General features: G+C 38.2%; 1 protein-coding gene across 1 annotated transcript; it reads right to left on the bottom strand.

Annotated features, from left to right (window-relative positions):
• Positions 1-1434: 1434 nt before the first annotated feature.
• LOC104280559 (epidermal growth factor receptor kinase substrate 8-like) lies at positions 1435-20511 on the bottom strand (the record flags this gene model as incomplete). The annotated part of the gene is made up of 10 exons (XM_009878235.1): positions 20420-20511; positions 19257-19330; positions 11883-11950; positions 9756-9917; positions 9412-9561; positions 6942-7024; positions 4906-5042; positions 2988-3061; positions 1878-2004; positions 1435-1523 (listed from the first exon to the last, which is right to left on the bottom strand). Coding segments are annotated over exons 1-10 (1026 nt in total), but the record flags the coding sequence as incomplete, so codon positions are not given.
• Positions 20512-21295: the final 784 nt, after the last annotated feature.

Here is a 21295-nt window from a genome sequence, read left to right as displayed (position 1 = left end):
CCCTAGAGGAAGAAAAGAGCTCATTTGAATCAACAAATGTAAGAACAATTTCCCCCGTTGTCATAGGTTCCCTGGCAATTTGAAGGGAGAGACAGTATCCGAAAGTAAATGCTTTGAAGGTGTCCCACTTGTTGCCTTTCTTTAATATCATTTGCAGAAGTGGAGATGCCAGGAGAAGGCACTTGAATTATCACTGCTGCTTGTTGAGAACCTATAAAGTAACAGTCATTTGTTGGATGGAGCAGAAAGGTCCCGTGTAACGATGGCAACAAAGCACAGAGTCTGATAAAATAAAACAAAACTAAAAATAAAAAAACCTAAATTAAGGCCACGGCTGGTGATGCTGGCAAGCACGAAACAGAACCATGATCCCAACAGATATTCCCAGAAATTCTTTTACGAGTTAAACTTTAATTTTTTAAATAAAAGGCTTTGAAGAGCCAGGAAAAAAAGAAACAAAATAATGATGAAAAAATCCAAACCCACTCATCTTGTCACTGTATAGAGCCCCTGAGGAGCAGCATCCCAAAGCTGGCTCAAAGACCAACCCAGGCCAGAGGTGGTCAGATCTGCTCTTACCTCATTTCAATCTCGGATGCAGAATCATAGAATGGCCTAGGCTGGAAGGGACTTTAGAGATAATTTAATCCGACCTCCCTGTCATGGGCAGGGACGCCTCTCAACTAGATCAGGCAACACATGGGGACCGAGAAGGGATCGAACCCGTGGCCTTGGTGTTATCAGCACCACGCTCCAACCGATTGAGCTAACCAGCAACCCCCAAGGAAAAGGTGAACAACCAAGATCAGTGAAGTATCAGCCTAATTATCTTCCTGCATGTCAGCCAAGGACCAAACAAGATCACATTTCCAGGTATATCCACATTCCTGAAGAGGGTGCTTGTGGATTTGCTCCGTCTGAAAGAGCAGTGGAGACCAAGACAACCCAGACCCAGGCTCACAGGACTCCAGAGGGCATGATGCACAGATGGCAGTAGTAGGGTAGTTAAGACCCAAAAGGTTTCTCTACATGGACAAGGCAACAGGAAAGTTATAGACAGAAGGCAAATGACTTGATTAACACATTCTCAAAGACAAGATAACCTTCTGCAGTTCCCTCAGAGGAGTCAACAATAAAGTATCCACATCCACTAGAACAGCAGGAACCTCCAAGAAAACTCAAAAAATAACTACAAAGCAAATCTGTTATGTTACTGCTTCTTCCTTGTCCTCTTCATCTATTCCCAGAATTTTAGTTCTTCACTTCATACTAGTGAAATAAGACATAGGAAAATCAATGCAGCAAAACTGACACCCAAATTAATTTGTAGCAGTGGGGAAAACAAAGATCATGTTATACTTAACAGCAATTATTCCAGGAAAAAAGATTGTTACTGCATACCTCACACCACCATACCCACTAGCAGTTACTTACCAGAAGATTGAAGCCATGCTTGAATTTTTGGAAGCAGTCAACAAATTCATCTGGAGGTGGTGGTTTTGCACGCAGCGTAAGAACTCCCTCTGGTGAACAAAATTAGGCTTTATGTATCCATTTATGTGACATATAATGTCCATAAATATTACAGGTACAGTATATTATATGAAAACATAATAAATTTATAAACTTATAGAATTTTATAAACACAGAACCACAATAGTGAGTTAATCCTACAGTCATATATCTAGTCACTCCCCAATGACTTGAAGCAAATGATTTGCGTAGGTTTCCCTCCACGAATATACTGTGTGCAATTTTTTGTGCTCAAAGCAAAAGAAAATTACTACATTCATGAAAAAACAACAAAAAAAGACATATTTGGTAGCTACTTCAATGATTAGAGAAACAAAATTGTGTGCAGTAAGAAGTGCTCCTACCTCCAGGCCCTTTCTTTTTACTTTTCTTAGTTTTCTTCCTCTTTGAAAGTTCAGCAAACGCTTCAGCAGCTTTTTGAAGTTTGGTAACAAAATACTCAATGTCATCCAAAATATGGTTCAGAATTTGCTATGGGAGAAAAGAAAAGTAACAGTTTCTCTGCAGAATCTATATCAGAAACACTCCAAAAATCAAAATCACCACACTCTCAGGCACCGTCAGCTTCCTTAGAACAAAGACCATGCTAGAGCACTGCTCATTTAGATTCATAAAGTCCTCTAACTTTACACAGCTTAAGGCCACTAGATTTATTTATTTTTTACAATATAAACATCAAGATTATTAAATTCAAATTAGAATTACACAATTCATTCACACATCACATTTTCTCACAACACATGAAAAAATTCTAATTACTCAACAGCATTTTCCTAAACAGTATAACTTCATAATCTCCTTTAGTACAAAGTATTTAGCTGTTTGCTGAATGGCAAAATGTGTTTTATAGAAGTACTCTTTGAAGAACTGTTTTCAAATAACAAGTGGAGAAGACTGAAGGAGCCCTTGGGGAAAACATGTATATGTCAGCTCAGCAGCCCCCTACATGCTTTCCTCAAGACTGATGTTGCTGAGGGCAACATCAGAGTAGAAAAGTAGAAAGTTAGAACTGACAAACAGGGCGATATTTGGTATTGTGTACAACATAAGACCCGCCCAATGTTGTTGCTTACAGGCAATATCAGAAATGACCATATGTTCATTTTCCAGATTTTGCACATATCTAAGTCACTGCAAATTAATGGAATTAGGTTTATCCTTATACGCCTTGCTGAATTTGGTCTACCACATAAAATTAGTATTTATATTCCTAGCTCTTCATAGCAGAAAACTTTGCATCAACATTCACTACTTTTCTTCCCCACCTCCCACCTCAAAACAAACAAACAAAATAACAAAAAGACCACCAGATTATTTAAGTCTACCACAAAAACACAGGCTGCCTGGAAAGCTTTCCTGCAGAAAATTTCTCTACATGGAAAAAGCCTTCCCACACAGCAGGACTGCACAATTCCGCAGACATTAAGCAACATCGCTTGTAGTTTCTCACTTACAACATCTCTGTCAATCCTGGCTGCCATCATCTCTGCTGTTTCTTCCTGATCATGGTATTGTCTATGTTTTTCAACTGCAGAAAAGGGAAGAAGAGAATTAGACACCCATATGCACAGAATTAATAACCAACACTTCCTATATAATTTATGCTTGAAAACACACCGCTGTGGGAAAGAGATGGAATATATTTGTATCATTCACTTTGCAAGGACTTCACACAACCCAAAAATCCTGCAGCCTAACACCTGATTCTGCCATGCCTCACAAAACCAACCAAAAAAACAAAAACAAAAACCAACCAAACAAAAAAAACCCAAACTTAGGTGTATTCTTTCAGTCAGCTACATAAATGAAGTTAACTATTCTAAATCAAAAAATTACGGCAGAAAGCAGCAGATTATAAATATAACATGATGAGAAATCATCCAATTTTGCAAAATATGCCAAAAGCTACTCCTGGCAGAAGTAAGCAAGAAGGAGTGTATCCACGACTTCAAAGACAATTTTGATGTAAAGGTAATAAGGAAAAAGGGATGTAGGAACACAGAGAGACCAAGCCTGGCAAAACAGAAATGGGAGGTAATGATGAGATAAAATAGGTATTTCCAAATACTAATGTAGAGAGTCTGTGATTTTTATTCTAAAACAACAGGGGTTAACATTTTGATAAACGGTAAGTTTTGCATTTTTAAGTCATACTAAATACTATGTTGCCTTTTTACTAGGTGGGATTTTAGTGATTTAGGAAAAATTGAAAGTGGAATAAGAAGAAATGGAGTAACTCAGATCCACAAGCGTCTGGCAAGATAGATCACTTGACAAACTAATGAAATTTCTCTGAAGTTGAGAAGTCATCAAACAGAAGAACCAACTATCCTTTACTCAAGATAGATGTCATATTGTAAGCTAGTAGATGAAAAAGTTTTAACATTACAGGTTTCTCTGAACATTTTTAGTTGTCTTCTTTGCATAGTTTTATACTCTGTTGAGCGACACATTTTAATAAACCAAAAATAATAAAGACTCCAGGGTTAATGAGTTCTAATTATAAAATTTTAATATCTATTATTAAAAAATAAAATAAACCCAAACCAATAAAGGCCTCACCTTAACCAAGATTATTCCCCTAATACAGTCTGTTTTAGAGACGGAAAATTGCTGTTTCTAAAAGATTTTTTTTTCAAAGAAATCAGATAAAAAATAAAAATGTTTCCATCAGAGAATTTTTAAAAACATAAATAAATAAAAATCCAAACCCATCAGAAATGCTACAGCATTCCTTGGGTTTGGAAAAAAGCAAATTCTTCATTAAGAAAAAAAAAAAACCACGAGTATCACTAATTGAAAATTTATACAGGCCATTATACAACATAAATATTAAATAGATAAAGAATGCTGATCTCTAGTCACATTTTAATCCATTTTTATATCTTTCAATTGTCCGAGATACCTCATCTACACTCTCTATTACTAAAGAGAGCGTTGTTAAATTACTAGAGTCATGACAGTATAGACAACCATGAACGTTTCTAGGTCCACAGAAAAGCCCAGGTTTAAAACCCACAGCCCCTCCCAGCTAAACGCAAGAAAAAGAAGCTCTGAACAGCCACTCAGAAAAGGGGCAAGTGCACGTAAATGACAAGTCCAACAGTCACAGTCAGGTCTTGCTCCCTTGATCAGGTGATGGTGGCTCGGGACATTTCAAAACCAGATTGGGAGAACCACCCTCTCTACTCTCAGCCAGGACTGAGGGCTGAGCTGGCACAATCATTTCTGTATCTGGATTCAATTACTGTAATCATTATGAAAGTGGTCTTTTCTAGATTATTTTTTGCAATTACTGAGTACTACCCAAGGACGACCGCTCGCCGCCACACTGATGCGGTGGTGGGAGTGGGGACTCCCCGAAATACTCACGCTCGCCCTGCTCAGCGGCCCACGCCGACCATGCCGCCACACGGCTTCGCACGTCCACCTGGGTGAGGGTCCCTGGCGGCACAGGGGCAGGGGCCCGGGGGGGTGGAGGGATAGCACTGTCGGCTCTGGATATCATTCTGGAGGAGGAGAAGAAAGCCCAACAAGTGACGCTTGGAGTCAAAATGTTCTGTCCTCTAGCACTTAATCGGAGAAGACAAGGAAGCTCCACCAGGACCTCTTCCACCGTTGAACATACTGGAGACTCTCCAAGTAAGCAGTGCTCAAGACCGTGATGTGTAAATATGTTAAACACAGTTAGGAAACCCACTCCATGATGGGGTTTGCAAATCTTTGTCACCTGGCCACACGGGAAATCCCCAAACATCACCACAGAACATGCCTGGAGACCTGACAGCTTACACAGATACTTTCTGAGGCTGGAGTTCAGGAGATGGCATTTTTAACACTGTATGCGGTTTAATTGCTGGACATCCATTTTCAGTGGAAGTTTCCATTAGAAATGGCCTTTCAGCCATAACGAGTTGAGTCCCTAAATTTGACAGATGTCAACCACATGTTTCTTAAAACCCTACCAATAAAAACAATTACATTTACTGACTGTTTTTCCTTTTTATAATAGCGGCCTGTTCATTCTGTCTTGATACCAACATATTGATGTTCCTACCTGCAATTTGCAAGTTTTGGTGTACTTTTAAACACCACAAGGAAAGAGATGTTTGGCTCAATACTAACAAACACAAAAAAACCCTAACAACTCCTGTTCTACACATTCTATCCCATCCCTTCCCCATGACCCTACTTAAAAGCAAGAGCTTCGCTGTAAATTCATCTCGTTATAATCCCATCTCCCAAAATGTTAAGTGTTATTTGGTCTTGGGACACTGAATAAACAGCACCTTTCCTCCACCCTTCCTTCCTCCAGTCTCCTGGGCAGTCTTCTCCACATGTCCTACAGGTCTACTTGTCAAGAACCTTGCAGCAACTCCGTAACGTGATGTCAAGTGGGACGGTCTCTCCCTGTGACCCAATGCCTCTTGTGTGTACATGATATAACAGCGAGTCGCTGAGCTGTTATGCACTCATGACCTCTCAGCCTCAGAGCCCTCAGAGACTGATATCTCGGATTATTTTTTTTCCGCCAGATGTACTGACCTACATTCTTTTCCCAATTAAATCTCATTAGTTTCCCAGCCCATCCGACGTGTTTGTGTCATCCCAGATTGCTTCTCTGTGCTTACATATCTCCTTGTTTCAGTCCCACAGAGATTCAAGTGTAATTTAATTTTAAACCTGCCAACAAAGTTAGACGCGGTTCAGTTCGAGAAGTGTCTGTTACGAAAAATTTGTAAGTTGCACAACAGAATTTAACTGGTGGGCAAGACTGTTATAAATTCATTAATAAAACAGTGACAGTTTTACTTAACTATTTTCATCCAGCAGAGACTTCTCCACCTGAATCTCAAAACTGAGCATCAGTGAGACATACTATCAGGACACAGTTACATACTAAGTTTTCAACAAACTACCATTCAGCGTCCAATATATTTGTGCCCCTGTTTCTACATCTCTGTTGGTTACTTCTCACTGCTGTATAAGTCTTCTCTGAAGCCAACAAACTATTTTCCCCCACATCTTCCAACTAGCAGAGGAGCTTTCACTACCAGGAAAACAAGTCTTCAGCATTTACTTGGAGTTATAGGGTGTTTATGTTTTTAATTTGAATTTTCAATTACTTGACCCATATGCAGAGCTGAGACATGCAGTGCTACTCCCTGGCAAGTGGTATTGCTGTCAGCTGCTCCCATCACTAAGGTGGAATTAGGAAAGGTAAGAGTGATGATACAGATTGAGAGAGTGTGAGGTAATTAATAAAGCAAGGCCTCTAACATGTTGTTTTGCAAACATATTATGAACTAGCAAAAGAGAGTAAAATACAGCAGGCACACTTGGCAAGTGTCTGAATGCTGTAACACTATTTTATGATCCTATATATTCCCAAGAAGTTAGATATTTACCTCAGTGTTTCAAGCCTCTTCTTTTGTTTCCCACTTTTGCTGTCACTTATTGCACTTTCAATATCTTCATGAATAAAGCTAGCCTAAAAAGACAGAAGCAGAAACTACCAGTTATCACCTAGACTATCCAGATATAGGAAACAAATACCTCTTCATGCATTTTTTTTGTGCATCACAAGATTCCAACACACCTTATGAAATCTTGTTTATTTAAAAGCTCTGGGAAAAATTATTTTACGCATAAAAGGAACAAAGAAACTCACAATGCTATTGTCTGGAGCTGGTATTTTTGTCACTGTTCTGATCTCAAGCATTGTCATCGGATGAGTATGTCAACTAGATGCCAAATTTGCCTGAACAGCTGTAATTATCTCAAGTCAACCAATATCACATAAGCTATTTTTTCCCCTCTGCGTACGTCATTTCTGTATATTCAGGGAAAGACATACTACAAAAAAAAACCAACCCTACTATAGATAGTAGCAGCAAAACTACTATAGATATTAGTAGAACAAAGGATTAGGAAAGTAACTTGTAGTGATAGTTTCTTTTAAGTAATAACAATCTCCTCCAGTTTCTCTTTGATGTAACAGATGAATTTTTCAGAACATTTCCTAATCTGTAGGTTCCTGCCTCTCCATAATTGCAGTCTGCCTCCACCAGTGGCCCACAAGTGAAATTTTGATGCACGTCTAAGGCATTATTTTTAATAGATTTTGCATTAAATAGGTCACAGCTTCTCGTAGGATTTAGAACGCTCTGTTACATGTCTTCAGCTGACAAATTAATCTCCTCCGCTGGTTGTCAAAGCCCAAATCTGTCAGTGTCTGGCTCGCTCTACAAGGTCCATGTCTTTCTTAGTACCCTCATAATGGAGAAGCATGCAACTTTTCCAGAGAAATATGTAACTTCTGCTGGAACCATAAGACTGTTGAATTTAGGATCCAAAGAGATTAAGGGATTTCTCAGTCTATAATGAATTACACCACAGAATATGGGCAAGGGATACATTAAGGTCAAAGAATAAATAGAAAAATATTAATGGGATTTGAGAAACTTAAAACACAGAAGAATTCAATTAATCATACTCAATATCTATATTTAGGTTTTTTCTCTAGAAAATATTGAATATCCCAAATATTATTTATTTCTAATACTCTTTTTTATTTCAGAGGCTCCTGAGGTTCATGGCGACTTCTGAACAAAAGCAGGAAAAAGGCAAGGGAGAAAGATTTAACTTTTCAAAACCAGCCAAGTCTCACAGGTAAACAGCAAAACCCAGAGTATGGTCACAGACTCAAACAATACCTCAAAAGGAAAGGGGGATATTGGACTTCCAAGTCATGCTCACGTGCTCTGCATTTTTATTTGTACAGAGAGGAACAACTTCAAAAGATGAAATGCTGAAGGAAAAAGACCACCTATACATTTTGGGAAGCTGGGTCCAACCAGACCTCAAAAAGGATCTCTGCATTATTTAACATAATGCCACCTGCCCAGTTCCACTGAAACAGCAAATTCTGTGCAAAGAGTCACACAATTAGCTTGTCATCTTAACACCACTCTCACTATACCAGCTTCAAAACATTTGCACAGTGTGATGTGGGACTAGATGATCTTTCGAGGTCCTTTCCAAGCCCTAACACTCCATGATTCTCTATGTATGATTAGCAGCCTGTTGTTTTAAGGCAGTGACATAAGCTACGCAGGAATTAAAGGAATTAAAAAGTCACCATGAAATTATCAATTGAAATTTAAAGAAACACAAATTATATAGAGCAACTAAACAGCAATTAAAATTTATAACCCTGAAAACAAAGTATTGCAGAACACATTAAAAAAATTATTTATGTCTGAAGGAAATATTTTAATCAGAGATGAACAATCTCTTTCCTTGTTTTCACCCCTCTTGCAAGTAGTATTTTCCTTTTCATTATCTCTCCAGCAGAGCAGAGATGCAGAGAGGTGAGAATGTAGAGAAGATTTACTTGTTCAGTGACAAAAAGAGCAGAAAAAGGGGAAAGACTAGGTAAGACTTAGGGTTTGGATGAGTTCTTTGACAATATAAGATAAATTTGAGATAACTCAAACTATTTTGCACCATTTTCTTCAGAAGCATCAAGGCAAACCACATACATATTCCAGAGCTTTACTCATTTGCAAATCTCAGCGAACAGCTACAGAGCCCAAGAATCAATATTCACCAGTAACAACGTATTTGAATATGCACTAAGGATTCAATTTTCCTACTGGACTACTCTCTTGCAAGACACACTACACTGTATTTACTAACATACTCTAAGTAGTGCTGATATAAGTGCATTAATCTATCTTAAAGTGTATTTATAAGAATAAAAGAACAGAATTATTTTCTATGAATAAGCTCATTTGATTTTATTCACTGTACTTGCCAATTCATAAAATTTCCCCTACTCAAACAAGTCACTGCAGATCTCCATTACTATCTTACCTTAACCTCATCACATTGGAAAAGATGCAAATCGGGTTTGTTTTGGGTTGGTTCTTTACACACTAACGCAAGAATCGAATTGTAATTGCATGCATTCATCACAGCTTGGCAATGCTGAATTGTGCTTAAAGGAAAATTCTCCAGTTCATTCTGCCGGAAGAGAAAAAAAAAAAACAAACAAAAACCATCACCTTACTATACAGTGCCCTGATCTCAGAAAAACTGCACAAGTTAAAAAAGGAAAGTGATAATAAGCTAATTAAAATACTGAATCTCACATACATCATTTTTCTGCCCATTCCCTCTCTCTCTCTGAAAATGAGACTGCCACTCACAGATCTTACCTTTGATTCCAAGTCCACCAAACTGACAGCTTTGTCATCCACTTGAAGAATCATATCTTGAGTCCACACTTTGCCTTTGGCATCCAGCAATTTCAGCTTCCTTATTCCATCATCTACTGTAATCATTGCCTCTTTTCGGTCCAAAACAAAGGTGGTCAAGTGCTAGTGAATGAGATGTACATTTAAAAAAAAAAAAAAAATTATTGTAATTTTCCCTAGTGCTTGGCAGTGTCAGTATTCAAATTGCCAGGAAATATCAACACAAATTATTCATGAATAGAAGTGCCTTTGTATATGACAGATCCCACCAATAAGCCATATGAGGTTGTTTAGTTCATAATGTCACTTTAAATCAACTGATTTTTGTAACTCGCTGTTTGTCACCCTCTGCCATTTCCTCGCTACAGTAAGCAGTTAGACATGAAGGCATATTCTGACATCTTTCAGGTATCAAAGCTAGAATTAAAACCTGAGCATTTAATTAGCATTCTTGAGGAGCAAAAACCTGTCTCTCTTGGCAAGCTGAATCCAACAAGAGTCAGCATAAGCTCCCCCGAATCACCCTGCCAATGTACCTCCACCACCACCACCCTGACCTGGATTGTCCTCATCTCTTCCAGAGCTGCCAGCTAACACGCTGATGGCCACCGTGATGGGCTTGTATCTGACTGGCATATCTTACGGAGAGGCTGGTCGCTTCTTTTATGCAGATCACAGTAGAAATGTAGTATACTCACTACTTTTGCTTACCATCAACTTGAAATAGTCTCCAGATTGATTTAATGGTCTAGAAATTAAATGCTCCCTCACAGACATCACCTCAACTAGCTTCCCTGTCATTATGGTTTTGACAATTTCTCCTTCAACATGCCAACCGTGCAAGAAAAACCCACAAAATTTTTTCTTTTTATCCAGGCATAAATCCAGCTTTACGTTCTTATTGAAGATCTGGTTCTGCTCATTCAAGCTGAACCAATTTTAATATATGCCTGCACATCTGTCTCCTAAATAACTGGGGAAAAAAAGAATAAAAATAAGTAAGTTAAGCACGCTTTTTTCTGTTACAGGATAACAGCACTTAGTAATGACAGACTAGAGAGTAGATATAAGATGCATATAATCCAAGTATTTAAAAGAACTGAAATGAACTCTCTCCTGGCTGATCACACAGGGATGCTTAGACTTCAAATTCAAGCACTAATTTTTATGCCAGTGCCTAAACCGCTATGAAGAAACCAAAGAAAAAGAGATAGACAACCAGAAGCAACACAAGTAGTCATTTGCAAGCTGATCATAGGCTAGAAGCACTTGAAATTAAGACTCTCCTGCACACGATCTCATGATTTACAACTAATTTAAAACCTAGCAAAAACGAGCTGAAAATCTATGGTATTTGTGAGACTCAGCTTAACCCATGCCAGCGCTCTGATGGCAGTGGGAGAAAGTTTGTGCCAAAGCGAGGCTCCAGAATGAGGCACTGCATCCCGAATGGCTTAACAGGCCACGTTTGGGCACCCAGGCTTACTTTGCTGAACACTTGAAATATATCTACTCCTGGATAAAATATGACAGCAGTAATTCTGCAAAGCAGCTTAAGACAGGAAGTAACATACGTTGCACTTCACACTGGGGAAGAATCTGTGCAGACAGAATATATTTGTTTAACTAATATGTAGTAGACTAGCTGGGGCTTTTAAGGGTTAACGCTCAGGTTTTTTAAATATTGTCATGTCTGCTGATTATAACTGATCAAAGCATTCATTTTAAACATCATCCAGTATCCCTCGCCAACAGCACTGGCTTTTTCAGCTCTGCTTTATCCTTGCAACAAGCCAGGTTCAGAGACAGGGCAGAATAACAGGTTGAACTGATATCCCACTGAGAAGTCCTGTCCCTTTGCCAAACTACACACAGCTTACACTCTTCTACATCAAAACTGCAGCTCATAATGGCACAGCTATAGAATTTGAGATGTTTCAGTGTAATCTATTCTGAAGTGACCTCAGGCTGGCAGGATATTTTGGAAGATGTATATGCCTCGAAGTATACGTATCCTCAGATATCACGTAGGCAAAAATAACTGCATGTAACTGAAAGCTCTAATTGGTATATCACTCCTTGTCTCACCTCTACATGATACTGTGAAGTTTCGGATATGCTGCTGGCACTGTCTCGTGCATAATTCTTTCTTTGTTCTAGAGATGGGAGGAAAAGAAAGAGCAGTTATTCATTCAACTTCTTATCCTGCTGTTTTGAATACTTCTCACAGATACTTAAAGATTAGTTGTATATATGAAAACAGGAGATGAGCTAACGTTATTTTCTGCATTTTGACACAAACAAACTTTCATCCCCACACAGTCCAGCTCAAGGAATATACTTACATCAGTGATGTTAACTGGGAGCCAGTGCATGCAAACAAAAGCCACTTGTCACAGTGAGTTAGGACACCAGAGGGGACCAGCGTTCTGACTGAAAATGCTTCATTAAGAAGCCTGATTATCAAAATCATTGCCTTGCCACTTTGGTAGCAATATGATAACAAGCATCAGGCTTACTGTATTCGCACTTGAAAGCAAAAGTATTTTTCTGATATACATATAATTCTCATGTTAAATCTGCAAAACAACAAAATCACACACAAAACAGACCTGACTTATCCTTTATTTCTTCTTACAGTGTTTAACTTGATGAATTACTAATGTAGAAAAATGCATGGAAAGGAGTTTAAAAAAAATACACACACCAAACATCTCTAAACAGAAATATTTTTCAGCTAACAAAACACAATGCTGCAAAATCAGAAACATCATTTGCCTTTTACTCTATACAATAGATTATTATTAAACCAGGAGAGGAGGGAAATGAAAAAGCAAGATGAAGACAAAACACACACCCACATCATAAAATAATGAATTTAGATGAATATCGAAGGAAGCATTTCAACTTTAGTGGAAAAAAAATTGAATGCAACATTTGGAAGGTTCTTCTATTTTTTTCCATAATAACTGCTTAAGGGCCTGATCTTGAACACCAAAAGTTTTGTCTAAGGAAGAAAGTCACTAGTCAACATGGCTGAGAGAGGTCCACGGAAACTCTGCAGGTAGGCAATTATTTTCTCTCAATTTCATTAAATAACTTGATTTCTGATCTTCAAGTGAAATGGGCAGTTTGACTTTGTTCAGAAGGAAAGTACCTGATGTACATACAAAATGCATCCATGTCCCCATATTTGAAGGTAAAACAAAAGTGTGTGATTCTGTTGACAGGAAAGTTAAGTTACTTTTTGCAAAATAAAAAAATACTAACTGCTGCTAAGCACATGATCTCTGACATACAGAGACCTGTAGTAAGGACACCATAAAAGCCACACTGTAAATAAAAGTCCCTTCTGTGACCAGTGTTTCTTCATACAGGAATTTCAGGCAACGACAAAGGCGGCAGTGCCCTCTTTTCAGATGTCACTTGTAGAAGCACTTGTAACCTTTTACAGCCGCACCGTTATCTCTCCAGCTCTTGGTGACTTTCATGAGAGCCAGCACAGTTTCTGAGATCCCTCACTGGGGCTTGAAGCTCCCCTCCCACGATGACAAACACCACGCACACACCAGAGCAACCCAGCTCCTGTACAGCAGCTGCTCGACTTGCTTTAGCAAGGGAAGTGTGCAGCGCATTCAGCCAAATTCGACATCACCACAGATTAGCAGAATTCTTAACTAGGTGCATGAATACTTCCAAAATAGATGTCTTACTTTCACTAGCCATTATTCTGAAGTCCCAGGGCAGAGGATCTGCATTGAATCCAATTCTATTATTTCTGCTTTTGCAGCATGTTAAAATATTTTTTTTGTTGATTTCCTTTTCAGCTACAATAAACACACATGCACACCCCAACAAAACAGTCAGTAAAGCAGTACTGTCTGATTTGCTACCTTTCTTTTTTTGTTTGGATGATGATCTGAAGAAGTAAAGTCCATCCGTTCCTAACAAAACAAGGGAATTAAAAAGCAGTATCTAGTTTAATCCCATAGAATTATTTGCATCTCCAAGGGATCAATCAATTAATGGTCTTCTGTTATGGACTCTAAATGGTAGTTAAATGCTGCCCAGTAAGCAAGAATGTAAGATTAGGAGGGGGAAGGAAAAAAAAAGTCCATTGTTTCAATGAGCAATGCATCAAATATTCAATTTTGCCTGTTATTATCTCCTTTTAGGTGAAAAAACATCCTTTTGAACGATATAAAATTAAACACAGATAAGAAATTTTATATCCACTGTCAGATTTACAAATTCAGCAAGCGAGTCCTTTTAAATAAACAAAGAAATCCTGGCATACGTAGAGGCTCCAAAGGAATTAAAAAGCACAGAGTAAGCTTTGCAAGAGATTCCTTACTCTGCTTCACATAAATTTTGTTCTGTGTTAAGACAGGATATCCAAATCCATTCATAGGACTGATTAACACATCCTCTTCCACAGAACAGCGCCAACACTCACAATAGACATGATGGCAAGGTTTTCAGCACACCATGTCATGGTAAGAACAGTGTTTATATAAGACACAGAGCTTTCTGAATGCTAATAAAATCTGTGGTTGCCTATGCTTGAGAGTCAAAGACAGACCCCTCAAGTTCTGCATTCTTAATTACAACACAATTATAATAAGAAGTTCAATAAAATTTCCAATAGGCAAAAGTCAATCCATGATGGCATAAATAAACAAAAAGTAGGATCCCAACAACGACAACTCAGTGTGACAGCTCATACTGAGTTTAGCAACTCAGGGGTAGAACGACTATTAGAACCTGCTAGAGATCCAAGGTATCCTTTAAAGTAGAACATTTCAGTTGGAAGGGACCTACAATGATCATCTAGTCCAACTTCCTGACCAAGTCAGTGCTGACCAAAAGTTAAAGCATGTTATTAAGGACATTGTCCAAATGCCTCTTAAATTCTGACAGGCATAGGGCATCAACAATCTTGTCTTGTTATCCTGTGGGCCCTTCTACCACAAATCATGTAATCCATCTCACTTATGCAGACGTGGAGACTCACTCTACAGGGAGTCCAGGAAAGTGACACAAAGAAAACTCTGCAGCGAAGCATCCAAACTAAAACTGGGGAGATTTCCAAGTTTTGTTGCAGTTACAGACCAAACCAAAAACCAAAAGGGATACCTCACAGGTTCTTCGTTACTGCTTAGTGCTGCAACTTTTATGTGGTTTTGGATGAGCTAAGAAGTAGCCAACAGCAACTCCTAATGTTGTCAACACTGCTACAGAGGAGCTGGAGGTAGACAGGATAAGTAACTGCTCCATCCTGAAATTATTCACCCTTCAAAACACATCTTCTAGTAAGTACCCTAGCATCAGGCAAAATTCTTCCTTTGCTTCTGGAAGAGTTTTCCCTCAACCTTTGTTTTTCAACCCTTTTACAATTCAGTAGTTAAAAAGTAGGTCTCCTTTCCCATACAGGGTCTCACTGAGAGACAGTTTTCTTGGCTGCCCAGAATAAACTGCACTGAAGGAAGAATGAACAGAAATCCCCCAATGATGATAAGAATGCAACACATAAAGGGGAAAAAGAAAAAACAAACAAACAAAAAAAAAAACACAAACAAAAACTTGCATCCAGAATCCCTAGACTTCCACCAACGTGTTGTCTGTGCCTACAGTTACAATAACACAAAGAAGGGTAATGGTGGATCCCATCTTCCCCTTCCATAGCCAAACCGGAAAATACCTCTGCAACATACAAAGAGACAAAGTTCTGAAATCTGATGGCAATCCACATGGACATGGATTAAGAGTCTCCCTTACAAGATGTCCTAAGAGTCCTGGAGTGACAGTATAAAATATTGCCACACATCATCAAGCATAACAGCCCAATACTTGGTTTACTGCTATATATTTGTAGCTTGCATTGGACTGACTGCTGACACCCCCTTAAGAATGTATTGTAGCAGCTGGAAAAATTCAACTTGAAACTGAGAGCAAAGTGCAGGAGACATGACCTCTACATCCGGGGAGAAAGGTCAAAACTTGAGTTCAAAACGCATCTCGGTTTTAGACGAGCAAACATGATTACTTTCAGAGATTTATGCCACAAGCTTCTTCCTGACAGCTATATGGAACTAGCTATCAAAGAAAGTGTATTGTTTAGGACTCAGTTGTCAATTTAATTCATCTGAGTATCGAATAACAAAAGCATGTTACACGGATGGCTTCTGTCAACCGATTCATTTAGCTAGTCTATGATCTGCTTGTGATTTCCTTAAATTTATTATGTTACGGGTCTTGCTCTGAGTGAGGTATTTGAACAGTGCAAAAATACACATGTAATTCCACTGCTAGCACCTAATCATAGCCATAAGAGTATAAACACAATGTATAAAACACCTAGTCTTTTCTGATGCAGTATGAAGACAATTTTAGAAATGTCCTTCAATCCTGTGTTGTATAATAATTTAACAATTTCCAGTGAATCACTAACCCACTGCTCCTGGGGAATGGGGCCACTCCACACCGTGCCACTCGCTGGCCAATCTCCAGCACAGCCCTTGGCTATTGGTGCCGACCAACACTGCACATCTCCCCGCAAACAGAGCTGCACAAGACAGATGGAGAAGCCAGTGCTAGAACAATGGACGCCACTATGAGCCAAAAGATGGGAAAGCAAATGATGAAGTAGATCCCCATAAGAATGTGCAGAGGGCATCTTCCCTCCTACTTTAGTGAGAGATTTATCATGCAAATAGAAAAGAGTTCATTTCAGAAAGGAAATGAGGGAAAACAAAGGGATTATTTGACACAGGGAAGAAAGGCAGTTGCAAGGAAGTTTTTGCTATCACATAATCACAGAGATAGTGATGGCTCTAGTCTAGTTTTTAACTGGTCTGCAGCACTAGTAAAACTCCTGCCTTGTTTCCCACTGGCACTGAGGCCAACCTTCTGCCTGAGGACCGAAGGACTGAGCAATCATGAATCACCTCAGCACTGGGACTCGAGAGACACACTTTGTGCCATGACATATATACATCTCTGTGTGTGTGTGTATATATATATATATACACACACATACACATATATATACACAAATTACCATCAGCATCGTTGTTGGTGTTACTATTGATGATGATGATGATGATAATAATAATAATAATAATAATAATAATAATAATTTTGCCCTTATATGCTTGGAAGAAATTGAGCTCAAGATCAAATGGTCACTTAGGAGCCTAGGTACCATCTCCACTTGTTGATACCCATGGATAGATGCTTTAGTTCAAATGACATTCCAAAGTCTTCCAAGAAAAGGAAGGCTGTCATGGATAAACTTTGCTGCTAACGTTACATTGTTGCATTTTATCAGAACAGAAAAACATAGCCCATTTTACTTTTACTGTAAAATTATATATATTTTTTCAATGAATTATACATGAAATACAGGACGTTTATGTATTTGCATAAATACATAGATTTAATATATATGTACCTAATATAAAAAGAAAGTTAAGACACCTCCAATCTGCTTTACATGCTTTCAGTCTCATGGATCTCAAAGAAAAAAGTTTAGTTAGTTATTAACTATAACTCAACTATAAATAAGATATTTTTAGTAAGTATTTTCGACACTTGTAACAATTACAGTGTCATTCAACTGCTTCCCATTCCTCTTGGGACAGCATGTACAAAAAAACCCCTAACATCACAAATGAAGAAAAGAGACACGTGGGATGCAGCAGACCAGTAACATGGTTGTTAAAATTAAAAATATAAAATACATTAGCCCTGGATTTGATAAAAGTTTTAGGTGTTTTCCTTGTTTTCTCCAGTTCATACATGCAGTGACACTGGCAGCCTAGTTCTGTAAGCACACAGCAGTGAGCAGAAGCAGTAAAACGTGCTAACTCCTCTCCCAAAGCTGTACCAACACCTCTTCACTCAGAGTTCCCAGCTGAGTCTTCTACTTCATTCAGTTCCTGGCAACTGCAACTACAGTTTTGTGACATGTATACCAGCAACAGTAGTGAACCAACATCAACAGAGACACCACACAGCAGTTATATGACATTATTTTCAGTTAGTGCCTGAATTTAGCTAAGTATTTTGGAGGTAAAAGGCCATTATATACCTCAAATTTATTCACTGGTCCCTGTCTTCTACTGATACATGATTATAACACCACATGTTTGATATGAAAAAGCTTAGAGAGATATTATTTTAAAAGCCCACAAAGATTAAAGGATATAGTTAAGACACTTACTGCCACACTGTTCAAACCATGTGCTCTTGAAAAATTATGATGATATAAACACAAAAGCACAATGGTCTCATAATGTCTCACAGAGGAATAATCTGCTAAGGAGGTTTTCTTGCAATCTCTCTTGCTGGTTTCTGTTACCACCTACTATTTCTGTCAACACGTGCTATCAGTTCGTTGAGTGAATCCATACAGGATGCAGAAATGACTTTTTAAAACGATCACTTCCTAATTTTCCTCAGTTGGAGTTCCTGTCCTTAATACTCTGTCAAAAGACTGACTTTTGTAGCCTACCATCACAACAGATAAATTCAAACTCAGAATGATTCACACGCAACATCATTTTTAAATGACAAACGCTTCAAATGGCAGGCTGAGGTGCGAAGGGTCCTGCACAGGGCTCTGTTCTCCCTGCAAACCTTGTTCCTCCAGTCTCATAGGCTATACTGGCTTTCAAAAGATCAATTAACAACAGGCACAGATTTACAGGGCAGAACATCTCTAAGCCTCACTGCTGCTTGTATTTCCATGACCAGCACCACTATCAGCAGGATGTATTCACAGTGGAGGTGGATGACCAGGAAACGTCGTAATTTGGCTGGCAAGGAACATGACTACATTCTGCCTCCACAGTGATTTGGCCATAGGCTAGAAAGTAGCACATACAGCCACAACAAATACTAGCGCTTGTAGGTGGCAAGTGCAACAACGTTTAGGCTTTTGTAAGTAACACCGCACTTGACACTCCCAGAGCTTGTTGAAAATAGCAGGCCATATGGGACTCCAAATCCTTTACATTGCATCTAATTTCCACAAAATCCTTGTGTCAAACAAGAATATTGTAAATTCCTTTTCTGCTAGCAGGGGATAAAGTTGGGTGGGGGCAAGGGCAGACACAGGTCATGAACCAAACACAGCTAGCTCCCTGAATGCCTTCTCCCTGCCACATACCTTAGCTGCAGGATCACTCATAGTTTTGTGATAAATGCTTTATACATTGCTGCCTTAAAAATTTGTGGGAGAGAGCTCTCTGCTTAGTAAACCATAGAAACATTTTCTAGCTAGCCTAAGCTAGTTTTAATAAGAATAAAATCACTTGGTTCTTTAGTTTCGTTGACACACCCACGTGTATGTACATACACTTTCATACTGATATGAATAAAATATTTCCACCATGACATCACAATCAATGATTAAACAACAATTTTAGCGCAAAAGTTAGAGAATTTATGCTGCCTTACCATAAAGAGCTTTTGCACTTGTTCTTGAATTCTGCTCCCTCTCTGCCTGAGCAAACGTTGGGGAACCATAGCCACTGGAAGAAAACATTTCTGGTTAACTTCTGTATAGATATACTTGCCACACAAAAATGGGTTTTGGGAAAAAAACAATCCTACCCTTATGTAGGACTACACATATCTACAACGTTACAAACAGAATTAATGATACTGGGTATTTGCTCCGCACTATGAATACAATAAAGCGTGTTTCACCTGGGCTGGGGGCCCTCTGAGCTCTTTTTTGTTGCATTAATACATCACCACACACAATGGTAGTGTCGTTTACACATAGATACTACCATAATGTAAGTAATCAAATTATTATTAATAATAATTAATAATAAATAATGGTGATAAAAATAAACAACAATTAAACCAAATACTTAGTAGGATTTGGGGGTTTCCTCTTGCATACAGAAGTGCTAATCATTTTTAACAATTTTAACATTTTTCATAAAAGACTTAAAAGGACAATCACCGCTTACAAGAAATGAAAAGGCGATCCAGCTTCCTTCTAGTGTAACAAAAACGAGTCATATACAAGCTCACTTTCTGAAGGGGCAACAATACGAGAAGCAGGTGCCAGCACAGTCTCCCTGCCCCATACAGGAAGACGTGGCCTTCAGCACCAGACTAGGTAAATTCTCATTAGTGCTGTGAAAGAGCCTATACAGGCGGCATCCTCTTATCTCAGGCAAGGTAATGCTTTCAGGTAACAGTTTCTCAGTTCTGTTTATGAGCAAACAACATTTTCTCACAGATGGAAAGGGCAGCCTCATCCCTTATGCATAAAAAGGCATTCACTCAGAGCTAACCTTAAACATCTCCAGCATATGAAGACCTCTCCAAGTAATATATTAAGTATGCTATGGGTTCAGCAATTTATTTTTCTGTTCCAGCTGATTCCATCCAGTAATATAGATTTACCCTCCCAATAAAACAAAAATCAGTCAGATGACACCTGTCAGTTTGGTAATGTGGTTTGGAAACTGCACATTCTTTTACAGAAAATGTCTTTGTATTATTCTAATGGGATCTAATAATTATAGCTCTAAAATGAAAGCATAAAGAAGAAAATACACTATTTTTTGTCCATAAAAAGAAAATCAAAGGCATAATCTTACTTCATTTGAGGAAAATAACTTCCAGATCCACCAGGAGGGGTGTTTGATATATGTCCGTTCATTCTTATCGTCACTTATTGAGAGAAACGATCTGGGAAAAGAAACAACAGCATATGAACCAAAGTCTCTTAAAAGATGAATGTTTAATACAGATGTAACACAAACCTCATGAGAAAATGGTGGTTGAGATGGGAAAGAAATTGCATCAATAAGCTCAATTATTATTTGCCACAGTTGATGTCTTAAAGATACATTGAGTAATTTATCCTAATTGTAATTTGCTACTTATTGCTTCAAATACTTTATAATTCAGTGAAAAATGGTATTATTATTGATACAATGGTCTTAGGGAATAGCTTTAGAAATAAAAGGCTGACTAAACAAAGCACAACAGTTATGGCAGAAGTTGAACAAGATGTTCCAAATGGCAACTTTTAATAGTCAAGCATGCTCATTTTTAACACTCAGTTAATTTCTTTAAAACAAAACTTTCGAAATGACCTTTTGATAAATATTCTATGAAACTTATCAGCTGAATTATTAGAAAGACGCGTTATCAAAACAAAACGGAACTGAGCACAAAAAGAAATTTGGTTAGTTATTTTGGGACTAAAAAAGACCTTTTTTTTTTTTTAAGCGGCATTTAACATCATGAAAGTTCAGCACGCAAAATGAAACCTCTCATGGAACAGCAATACTGAAAAGGAAATCATGAAAAAGTTCTTCTGCCTTCAATAACGTGCCCATTGAAATTAAAACTGACTCTGGAAAGTGACTTTTATAAGCCTCGATACAATTAACAAATCTCTATTCAAATTTATTTTAGGCAAATATTCTTTCATATATAGACATACATATACATTACATATTTGAATA

Source organism: Apaloderma vittatum, unplaced genomic scaffold (genome assembly GCF_000703405.1).
Source record: "Apaloderma vittatum isolate BGI_N311 unplaced genomic scaffold, ASM70340v1 scaffold30071, whole genome shotgun sequence".
NCBI classification, from domain to species: Eukaryota; Metazoa; Chordata; class Aves; order Trogoniformes; family Trogonidae; genus Apaloderma; species Apaloderma vittatum.
The sequence above is the reverse complement of the archived record's forward strand: the minus strand, read 5'-3'. Positions and strand labels throughout refer to the sequence as shown.